Consider the following 11,425-nt stretch of genomic DNA (forward strand, 5'->3'; position numbering starts at 1 on the left):
GGGCCCGCCCCTAGACCCCCCAAACTCACAGAAGGGAGTCTCCCAGCCCCCCAAAACACACTCGTCCCAGCCACCACCCCCCCCAGCTTCTCAAACACACAGAGGGGCCCCCGAGCCAGCCCCTCGCCGTACCTGCCGGCGGATCCCGGGAGACCCTCGGGGCGCTGGGATGAGGCGGCGCGAGCGCTCGGGCCACCGCCTCCCCCCCCTTCCTCCTCCTCCACCACCGCACCCGCCGCGCGATTTCAAACCGCAACGGCAGCCCCGGCCCGCCAATGAGCGAGCGGCGCTCGGTGAGCGCCCGCCAATCAGAACAAGCGCCCAGGGGAAGGCGCGAGGGGGAGGGGGGGGGAAGAGGGAGCGGAGAGGGGACACGGCCCGACGCGCGGCCGTTGAGCCCCCGAGCGGAGCGCCCCCGAGCGGGGCAGGGCGGGCACTGCAGGGCCGGGGTGGGGGGATAAACCTGAGGGGGATTAACCTGAGTTGGGAACGGATAAACCCTAGAGGGGGATCCGCCCCTGAGGGGCGGATCCCCCTCTAGGGTTTATCCGTTCCCAACCGCCACACCTGATCTAGCGCAAAGCTTCCCTGCTCATTCTGCTTTTCAATAATCTCTCGCTTGAAATCGCGGGAAAGAAAGCTTGCTGCCTCGCGGCCTGCTTTTTGCTGTTGAGCTTCGTGGCCCACTCAGCGAAATAAAAAGAGGCCTTACTGTTGGGCCGTCAGGCTGGTTGCTAAAACAATGAGCTTGCGAACAAGGGCGCCTTTTAGAAATGAAGGAAGAAGTCCCCGGAATCCAAGCGTGGTTTTACTGATGTAACCATCTCCAAGAGTCACTAAACCTCTACGAATTCCCGATCTCCATCACAACAGTAACACATCAACCACATGCCAGCGTTAAGATGTCACATTCCATGGGCGGCTTTTCCTATGGACTTGCTTCCCCGTCATTACTAGTGTGTATCACATGATGCTTTCTCTGCTGCGCTTTTCCAGTTACACAGTCTCCCCTTTCTCCTAAAGAGACAAATATGGAAATTCATGATAATTACAGGGTTCATGCCAGGAGTATGTTACATTCCGTGAAAAACGGCAAATCTTGTGGCTACTAGTTATTATTTGTGTTTCAGTAGTAAGCAGAGATGCCAGTTAAAGGATCCTTTTACTGTTTGGTGGGGGGGGGGGATGTACAAAGATATATTAAAATTTGTCTCCCTTTAAGGCTGTTTTAAGATCTTCCATGCCTGTCTTGTGACCTTTATCACTTGAAATATTAGAAAATATTAAAGCGCATTTTTTTAAAAAAATTATTAGAAAAACATTAGAAAATATTAAAATATTAGAAAATAGAAAAATAAAATATCAGAAAACATTAGAAAATATTAGAAAAATATTAGAAAATGTTAGAAAATATGATAAAATATTCGAATATGTTAGAAAAAATATTAGAAGATGTGACATGAAATAGACAAAGAAAAACGAAGTTTTTTCGGACCCTTAAGCAAAGCAGTCCATTTCCCTGCTCCGGAGGGACACTGCCATCATCCAACAAGAGGGCTCTTTCACGTTTGTAAGGAATAGGAATCGGTCCCTTCTGCCAGGCCCGTGGAGCATGACCTCGTACAAAGCCTGAAGGCCCCGGGGAGAGGCTGGGTGTCCCGCCCAGGCTGAGCAGGCGCGGGATGAGGGCGATGCCCGGATCGCGATGTCCGCATCCCGATGCCCAGATCCCGTGACCCGGCAGGCGCGGAGGGATGGAGGGGCGGGGACGGATGGATGGAAGCAGCCAGCCGATGGAGGGAGGGACCCGCCGGATGGAGGGACGGGACCCGCCTCCCTTCGCAGTGCCGGTCCCCGCCCCGGCATCCGGGGCTGCGGCGGGAAGTGCCGCTGGAGCGGTGGGAGTTACCGCTCCCCCCTGGAGCACCCCGGGGGCGCGGCGGGATCTCCCGGGGCCCGCCGTGCCCGGAGAGGGGCGCAGCATGGAGAGCCCCGCGGTGACCTTCACCCTGGCCTACGTGGTGTTCTCCGTGTGCTTCGTGTTCCCGCCCGACGAGGTGCGCTCGGCGGGGCTGACGGTGCAGAGCCTGCTCTCGGCCTGGCTGGGCAGCGAGGACGCGGCCTTCGTGCAGTACCACCTGCGGCGCAGCACCGGCACGCTGCTGGCACACTCCCTGCTGCCCCTGGGTGAGTCCTGCCCCCTGCACACCCCGGCCCTGCACCCCGAGCACACGCAGCGCACCCAGGGGTTGCGTTTCGGCTGACCGGGGAGTTCAGCTTGGGCGTCCTTTAGCCTTGTAGGTCTGCGGAAAACTAGGTGGCGCCTTGTGCAGGTAGTGCCGTTCAACAGATTCAAAGCATCTTCTTTAAAGGATGTCATTCTGGCGTCTCAGGGGTAGTTTTATTCAGCCAACAGATGCAAGTCATCTTCCTTTAGGCATATGCTTCCATATAATTCCGGCAAAAGTGGCATCTCGCAGGTTATTTTATTCAAATCCATATCACTTTCCTTTAGATATATCACTTTCCTTTAGATATATCTTAGATATATCAGATATGTCATTCTGGTAAAAGTATTATCTCACAGGTAATTTTATCAACAGTTTCAGATCACCTTCCTTCAGGTATATCATTCTGGTAAAAGTGGCATCTCATAGGTAATTTTATTCAACCAGCAAATTCAACTTGCCTTCCTTTGGGTATATAATTCTGACAAAAGTGGCATCTCGCAGGTAATTTCATTCAACCAACAAATTCAAATCGCCTTCCTTTAGCTATATAAATCTGGTAAAATTGGCATCCTACAAGTAATTGAATTTGTTGAATTAAAATCAGCTTCATTTAGCTATGCAATACTGGTAAAAATCAGTGATGTGAAAGCATTTACCTCAGATTGCTTGAGACAAGGGGCTTAAATTTGAAGTCATCTGGAAGCGCAGTATCTCTCCTGGAGGTGAGCTCCCTGATTAGATACCTTATGGTTTAGGGGTACATGTTTATGTGTGTACTTGACTGGTTTCTGAAAGCAAATTTGTTTTTTTTTCCCTTGCAGGTTATTACCTTGGCATGTGCTTTGCTGCACCTGAAAAACATCTTTGCTTTTTCTACCTGGCTTCAAAAGAATGGAAAACTTTCTTCTTCTTCGCAGTTCTCCTTCCAGCAGTCACCAGTGCCCTGGCGTACTACTGGTCACGGAAGGGTTGGAATAATCACCCGTTAGCCCGAACACTCGCTGTCCATGCTCTCCCGCAGTCAGGTTGGAGGGCAGTAGCCTCCTCCATCAATACAGAATTCAGGAGAATTGACAAATTTGCCACTGGAGCCCCAGGAGCAAGGGTGATCGTTACAGACACATGGGTGATTAAAGTGACCACCTACTGTTTACACGTGGCCCAGCAGCAGGACATTCATTTGACGGTGACAGACTCCAGACAGCATGAACTCACCCCAGACTCAAACGTGCCTGTGCAGTTCCTCACCATCCGAGTTTCCAGTATCAATCCCTACGTGAAGGCGTTTGATATCCGGTAAAACAACTGTGTTAACCCTGGTTTGATACATAATAGGCTGTTTGATGGTGCTGATGGAGTGCTTCTGTGTCCGATCTGAAGACTCCCAGATCTTGTCCCTTCCCTTTTGCTCCCTGCCTAGTGTTCAGAGATGCTGTGTGTGCAGTTCTGCCACCCAGTGCAATGAAGAAGGGTTGTTTAGAAAGATTCACGCACCTGCAGTATTGAATGCACAGTGGGTGATCCATTCTTAGGGAGAGGATTGTGTTGGAGAAGAACTGGACAAATTTAGGTCAAAGATGGAGAACGGGAATGAAAAGGACAATCTTTTGTCTTCCAAATTTTGAGTGACGAGAAATAGTTATTTGTCCAAAACTGGCTGTTGTTCACCCACGACTTTGTTTTTTTCCTTCTGCTTAAGGCTCATAATTCTGTCACTGCTCAGAAGAGTTCTCACTGAGCTGCCATAAAACAACTGCCCTTAAAGCAAGGAAGTAATTTTGGCCTGTTTCTGATTTATGTGTTCTTATAGCAGTCAGTCTTAGCACACGTGAACAGTTAGGGCTTGTTTTGCAAGGGCCCATGCTGCGTGTTTGCAACAGTCTGTCTGTGTAGCTGGGCGAAAGTACAAGGTCTGCAGAAACATCTAACACTGAGTAGAAGGGTGCCAAAGTCTTTGTTTTTGTTGTGTCATTGAGAGGAGTATTCAAACCCATGTTATGGCTCCTAAAACTATATATTTGAAAAGGCATGGGAGTGTCTTTTTGCTGTAAATGTGTATGTCAGCAGCATTTATTTACTAAGTAATTAAAAGCAGGCAGATGCCAGACTTGTAGGTGTGCTGTAGGGCAAGCATGACGAAGGCACAAGAGGTGATTCTGTTAGAGATCAGGTGAACAGAGCTCAGAACAAGAGGTTAAGGTGAGAGTGACAATCCTAAGAGACATTTATAGACCTGTGAGAGTGGTGACCAAATTAATATTAAGCAATTAATGATTTACTTCTGTAAGTGTGTCAGTGTCAGAGTGATAAAATTAATGATTTTCCTCTGTGAGTGTGTCAGTGCCAGAGTGATAAAACTACATCTCCAGCTGAGAAAATCATGACTTCTTTGACAACTCCTTTTAGGGGAAAAAAAATTCCAACTCCCCCCAACTTTATTTTGTGGCCAAACAGCACAGCATCAAGAACAGTGTTTAAAAGCTCATCTGATAAGATGTCAGAAATACTAAATCTCTGCTAGAATTTAGCAAAATCATGTAGGATCATAGTAAATATCCAGAATCAGATAGACTGGGATGTTTCTTGGACAAAAATGTTTTTGTGCTGGTGGGCCACATTTCCCTGCATGTTCAGTGTGAATTTTTCCTCTGGATAGAAAGATCTCTGTTATTTGCACGGGTAGTGTCTGTTAACAAACAGATAAATAATCTGTTAAGTATCCTTTAGTAGTTAAAACAATGGAGGTCACTGGGAGCTAAAGCTGAGCAGCGTTGCATTGTGCTGTGCTCTGGTAACTCAGTGGTAGGAAGAAGGAGGGCAGCGTTCCTGGGACTGCTCCATGAAAGCTGTTTAATGAGTGGAAGCACTGACTGAGCTGGGGAGTTCTGCTGCTACAGTTCTGAGCTGTTACAGTTAAAAGGGGTAACAATAGGGATGTGTCACTGCAGGATCTGTAGGAGGCCTCAAGTGCCACTCGGGGTCTGTGAACATCATAGAATCATAGAATCATAGAATCATAGAATCACTTACATTTACTTGAGCAGAAGCAGCTGGTGTGAAATCCATCCTGTTAAAGCCTTCAATCAGCAGCAGTTTGTAACCTTTGTGAAATTTCTGGGTTTGTTTAAAATTGGATCATAAAATCACGGAGCCCGATAAATTGACATTCTTCTGCTACTTATGTGTACTATATCACTTTATGCTATGTGCTACAGGATATAACTAATTTCTGTCCTCAGGAGTTTATAAACAAGAATTTATATATGATCCAAGTAAATTGTCATTTATAAGATGGGCAGGAATTGTGCATGCAGTACTTTATAGTTAATGCATGATTTGTGTACCTGTATTGCTTTTGTTCATGCTGATCACTTCAAAAGCCTTATTTTATTTTGTGTGATGCTTTAGCTGATATCCAGCACATCCTGCTGGCAGTCTGACAAGGATATGAAGTAGGACAGTGTGTTCTGTTGGCTAAGTTGTGTCAAAACCAATCACTAAACGACAAAAGAAAATAAAATGCTCACCATTTATTTATTCTGACTCATGAACCAGCCTAAACAGCTTTTCTGTGGATTCACTCCTCTAATGTCAGCCTCTGCAATGTACTATCAAGGTATTGGAGTGGATAATCGTGGTGATGTTTTCTTCCATCTTTTCTTCTTCAGGTTGAACTCCACAGAGTACGGGGAGCTCCGAGAAAAGCTCCGTGCTCCTATCAGCAATGCAGCTAATGTTGTGATCCATCAAAGCCTTAGTGATTTATTTTTAGAAACCTTTACATCTCTGGTAGAAATTAACCAGCCATATCACGTTCCAAGCACTCAGGTGAGACTTTCTATCCATGTGACACTGTAATAATTATACTTTCAATGTAGGTGAGCCTGTGATTACTGTGTAATGGTAAATGTTTACTTAGGGCTGTCTCAGGTGAATTACTAAGAGAATTCATTGTTGTGAGGTTAACAAAATGTTTTTATTAAAAATATGAATTAAACTATGAATGATGATTAAATTATAATTAATAATTGAGGATTATTAAGCAGTAATCACATGGTAATTAAACAGTAATCAATGAGTAATTAAATGGTATTTAACAGCAGTCAAACACTACTAATGGCTACTTCTAATAATTGTACACAATATGCTTTGGATCTAATAAAAACAGTCGCTTACCTGGCTATGGATAATAGTTAGAGGGTAAGGGATTTCTCAGCCTTGAGAGGTAATCTTGTCCTCCCTACCTGAGACAGCCTGCTGCCCTACAGGAGAGCTGCACGGGCTTGGGGAGCGCAGTCACTTACTTGGAGGGAGTGACTGGTGGTCAAACTGCCCCTTGGTGTGGGTAGGCGGGTGTAGGACTTACCATGTCATCTACTTACCTCCTGATAAGACATGGCCTAGATGCCTTAACTTCCTGAAAAGATACAGCCTAGCACAACTCTTTCCAGTCTGCACAGCCACACTGACTCCAGTCAGGCCTCCTTGTGGGTGATGCCAGAGCCAAAGTGCTGTTTACTCGGTCGGGGTGGGTGCATCCCTCACAAGGGCTCACCTGCCATCTCAGTAAACACGTCATAAATGTACTTCTGGCTGCTGCTTCTGTTCCTTCTACAAGGAGATGAACTGTATTGTTAGCAGCTTTGAGACATGAGAAATAACACAGTGAAATAAAGTCCCCTGTAATAATTCCCATAAAAATATTACATGAATACATTTGTAAACGATGATATTGCGCTTCCAGAAAGCTTATGGGAAGTCACAGCTGTTGTTGGTGTTCTTTAGGCAGTTTGCTCCATTACAGCTTGCTTTTCTAGACAGCCAGGTTTTGCTGGTTCTTCTGCTAAAATAAACAAATGAATCTTAATTAGGGCTTGCTTTAGTTGTAAATAACACCACAGAGTCCTACCTGCAGTAATACTCACAGAGACCTGGTCATTATTACACTTGTGCTGCGGTCACAAGTGTGACTATACCACTGTCCAGTGTACCAGAGGAAACTAATGAAACCAGTTCTGGTGACCCTGCAGGGAGTCTGTGTCTGATGTTTCAGCTAATGCAGGGAGTAATTGGTATCTGTGGTAGTGTCATGGTGTGTTCACTGTATGCTTCCATGAGCAAGCTAAAATAAAACTGGATCAGATTTGCCTGCACATGATGTTGTTGAACATCCTGGTTGCAATGCCAGCTTATAGTGAAACGAGATGTTCAAAATAAAGAGAAGATAGAACTTGATAATTTTTCATTTTAATTAAAATTAATTAATTTGTGACACACTTAAGTGTCAGCTGAGCTACTGATCTTTGGTTTGACACTGAGTGATAAATGTCATCACAAATTATGATAAGGACATAAAAAATACAACACTGAATTTTTTCCTGTTATGAAGCTCCATGAATAAGTTGGAAAAGTTAGTTAATCTTTCTATGCCAGAGCTTTTCGTGCCTAAAAACTAAGATAAGCCCTAATTTCACAAGTTAAAGCTGATGCAGCTTCTGAAAGAAGCAGTCCTGCTTCCTGCACACTCCTGGTCCTCATGTTGACACAAGATTTTGTCTATGGTCCCCAGTGTTGACAAAAGACTTTGTCTGTGGTGAACCTGGTTGTGGGAAACTTACCAGGGTGGAAAGAGGCAAAGCAAGTTGGTTTGTGCTCATCTGGATCTGCTCCACAGCAAAACTGCCAGTGTGGCTGAGCAGGCACTTGAGGTGACAGAGGAGAGACTCTGGAGTGGGGAACTAAAGACCACAGAGCAGAGCTGCTTTTTGTTACACCAGTAGCAGTATGAACAGGATTCAGGTCTCTGTGCTGTCATTAGAACTTTGTCAAGTTCTTGGACAGCTGGAAGACACAGGGGAAATGCTAATTATTGTTTATTAATTGTAAAAAACTTAATAGCAAGATGATGTCCCTATATGCAGCCGCAAGTTCATGAGGCATAATTAACTGTGGGGAAATATTAAAGTCTTACTCAAGAAAACTGAAGTAATTTTCAGGTCCTTCAAGATTAGTGTCCTTGTGTTCAGTACAGGCCCGGTTTCCCCTTTTATCTATCTTACTTTTAAAGATGGAACATAGGAACAGCCATTTGCTGTAGCAAGTGGTAAGAACTGTTAGCTTTTTTGTTTTCATTTCATTTTCATTTGGTTATACTGGTATCTTTTTTGAAAAATATCTTGTTTGAATGATAAAGCTGGCTGTGTGCTTACCTTCCAGTGGCTGCTGTGCTCTGGAAATAGGAGGAGCTCCTTGGAGACAGAAAGAATGTTTATTTTTAGTAATTTTTGTGTAGTCACTATTCTCACACAGCAGTTCTGTGTTTTCTGTTTAAAGAGAAACTTTGCTGTTCATTCATTAGAAAGTGCTGTAATAAAACCGTTCGATATCTTCCGGTTGGGGCAGTTCTGCCTTGATTATTCTGCCACAGATAATTTTCTAAAAGCCTTTGAAGAGCGATCACAGCAACCATTCCGTGCAGCTCACGATTTGGGTGTTTCTCTCCTCCTTCAGGAGCTGGAGCCGTGCATAGGGTGTATGCAGACTATCGCTAACATCAAGCTCATCAAGAACTGCCAGGAGCCAAACGAAGGGGAGTGCCAGCAGTGCTACTGCCGCCCCATGTGGTGCCTCACCTGCATGGGCAAGTGGTTTGCCAGCCGACAGGATCAGCAGCACCCAGAGACCTGGCTGTCGAGCCAAGTGCCTTGCCCGACTTGCAGAGCCAAATTTTGCATTTTAGATGTTTGCCTAATACGATGAGTAGTACTTGGGTACGTTTTAACTTTTTTAATTTGAATGTACTTCACAGTGGGTTTGGTCAAAGGCCTCCTAGATTTGTTTCTGAGACTTTGTGTTCTACAAGGGTGCAAACTCCAAAGGTTTCTTTTACAGTGTTGAAAACAGATGTAAATCTTTTCAGTTCCTTTCCACTTTTACTGGTATCTTTGGTTTTTACTCACCTGATGTCAATTTCTGGCTTTTAATTTTTTTTTAACCCATATTTTCCTTTCTTGTATCTTGGAAGGTTATCCTTCTATATTTGCAGTACTATTCTCTTTTCAAGTTTTAACGTAGGTTAAATTCTTCACATTTTTAAAATTAACTTGGGTTTTGATTCTTTAATAAAGGGCTAACTGAGAAAATTATTTTGGTTAGACTTCATTGATGTTTTGTTACTCTTTACTCCATTTGTAAAGTTCTTACTAATCTTTGCAATTGTTCATCCAACAAGTGTACCAGCTGTGGTCCTTTTGCTGATCCAGAGGGTTTCAGTAGGCTAAGAAATCTAATCCCTGAAGATTTACAACTTCCATAGGGACCTTTTATTCCATTAATTTGCCTCTGGGTTACATTTTGATGGATGTCTTTATTTCAAACAACAGGAGGATTCAGAAACACAACCCATTTACCTACACTGGTAAGGCTATGCATCCTGAAATCTGTTGGTTTCTAGGAGCAATATTGCTTAGGGTTTTGATACTCTTTAGGTGATGGGAAATTTTTTCGAACATTTGAAGGGAGTGCAGCAAACATCTGAGCTTTAATTAGTAAATTAAAATCACAGAGGGGAAAAAGGACAAAAGAGAAAAAGGAATACCTTAATGCTTTGGTCTAGGAGAATAAAAGCCCAAATATCTCCCACCTGAATAATAAGAAAAATCTTACCAGTAAATGACTAGCAGAGATGACATGCCAGTGATTCCATGAAAACATCTTGATTACCCTGACAGGCAACTGCTTTGAGCAGGAATAGGTGGCAGGATGCAAAAATGGTGAAATTACTGGAAGCACAACCATGAAACATTTCATGAGTCTCAGCCGAGCTACAGATGGTGAATTGCGCCAAACTTCACTTCAAGCCAGTCAGGAAATGCTTATGAATGTAGCTGCAATGCATAATTTAGGGAGGGGTAAGGAATTGAAAACATATTAGACAGCATCACTTATAAGCTAACATTTATGTTATACTCTTGGTGTTGGTCTTTACCTTTGGATTTTTCAGATAATAAACACTTATAAAAGTCCAAACTGGCTTTAAGGACTTCAATTGTTTCAGCATATCCCAGATGCTATATATATAACATCTGCTATGGAATTATCGAAACTACCTGTTGATAACTGTGGTTTTTCTGTTTTTCATTACCTGTTGTTTTGCATTGTATAGAGTGAAAATTTGATGATGAGACTGGTAGTATGGATTTGTCTCTCCCAAAGAGACCTTAAGTGGCACATCCCTCTTCATCTGAATAGGATTGAATTGAGTTCCAGAGTTTCAGACAGATTTGTTGACAAGCCTGAAAATTAATGAAAAAATCAAGGAGCTGATCAGTGATTGAATTTAAAATATTTCCCAGTACTTCTGTGGTAAAGTTATTTGCAAGTTTAAAATGGGCTCTGCAGGTTTTTTTAACCTTCGGAACATTCTCACAGGGCCACGTAGTGTTATCTGACAATGCACCTATGGTTACACAGCAGCCTTTACAAATCAGCATTTTGCAACATTTACTTCTGGAAAGTTTACATCATGTGGCACAGACACATGGGATGTGATCCTTGCAATAGTTGCAGAATCGAGGGTAGGATTTTGGACCTGTGGTTTTGCTACTGACAGTCGTTCAATTCCTACAGCCTGTTTGGAATTAAAATATTTATTGTAAAGATGTGTGCAGTTAAAATCATAGAGGCCTGGAGAAACTTAGATAATAGATATGTGTAGCTGCAGATGGTTTTATAGAAGAAAAACACGTCAGCTGTAATAAGAGGTTTAGACTCCTAATTGCTTGTGGAATTGGAGATGTTCCTTAGAGAAATCTACTCTGAATTGACTGGAAGTTTTCATTTCAGTGGAACTTTGGTTTTATTTCATTTTACCTCTTTTGCCAGTATAACAGTACAATGGAGTAACCATCATAAATGTAAGATACCCTTGCATCTTTTAATGCTCTACCCACAGAAGTGCCTCTTAGGAAACCTAATAATAATTACCAAAATAAAAGTATTATTTATGTTAATAATAGTGCCTGGCTTAAATTCCTTAAAACAACCATTATTTCCCAAGTTTAAATTCTCAAAGCAGTCTGGCATGCCTCCAAAATTTGTAAGCTTAAAGGCTATGTTAGAGAAACAACTTGTTAAAAATCCATATCCTTCTTAGAGGCAGTAGAAGGAGAAACTGTGACTTCTCCCTGCACAGT

The 11,425-nt window shown here is 43.4% G+C and overlaps 2 protein-coding genes across 2 annotated transcripts in view; one reads left to right on the forward strand and one right to left on the reverse strand.

Annotated features, from left to right (window-relative positions):
• Positions 1-179, reverse strand: part of LOC114071936 (transforming acidic coiled-coil-containing protein 3-like) — a 20,345-nt gene extending 20,166 nt beyond the window's left edge. Inside the window, exon 1 of the mRNA XM_027909822.1 lies at positions 133-179. The gene's annotated coding sequence lies outside the window, so the exon portion shown is untranslated. The remainder of the gene's footprint in view (positions 1-132) is intronic.
• Positions 180-1,848: 1,669 nt separating this feature from the next.
• Positions 1,849-10,537, forward strand: TMEM129 (transmembrane protein 129). Its single transcript, XM_027909819.1, has 4 exons — positions 1,849-2,187; positions 3,053-3,527; positions 5,900-6,059; positions 8,742-10,537. The coding sequence occupies exons 1-4, from the start codon at positions 1,983-1,985 to the stop codon at positions 8,988-8,990; spliced, it is 1,089 nt and encodes a 362-aa protein (XP_027765620.1). The 5' UTR covers positions 1,849-1,982; the 3' UTR covers positions 8,991-10,537.
• Positions 10,538-11,425: the final 888 nt, after the last annotated feature.

Source organism: Empidonax traillii, unplaced genomic scaffold (genome assembly GCF_003031625.1).
Source record: "Empidonax traillii isolate 1590-97213 ecotype Southwest subspecies unplaced genomic scaffold, ASM303162v1 scaffold2444:size44503, whole genome shotgun sequence".
Classification (NCBI taxonomy): domain Eukaryota; kingdom Metazoa; phylum Chordata; class Aves; order Passeriformes; family Tyrannidae; genus Empidonax; species Empidonax traillii.

What these genes read in the sequence shown, in the direction of transcription:
- TMEM129 (XM_027909819.1), top strand. Translation starts at nt 1,983, where the DNA reads ATGGAGAGCCCCGCGGTGACCTTCACCCTGGCCTACGTGGTGTTCTCC. An exon ending in GTGAAGGCGTTTGATATCCG is followed by an intron (nt 3,528 to 5,899) that starts GTAAAACAACTG and finishes TTTCTTCTTCAG; the next exon opens with GTTGAACTCCACAGAGTACG. An exon ending in ATCACGTTCCAAGCACTCAG is followed by an intron (nt 6,060 to 8,741) that starts GTGAGACTTTCT and finishes CTCCTCCTTCAG; the next exon opens with GAGCTGGAGCCGTGCATAGG.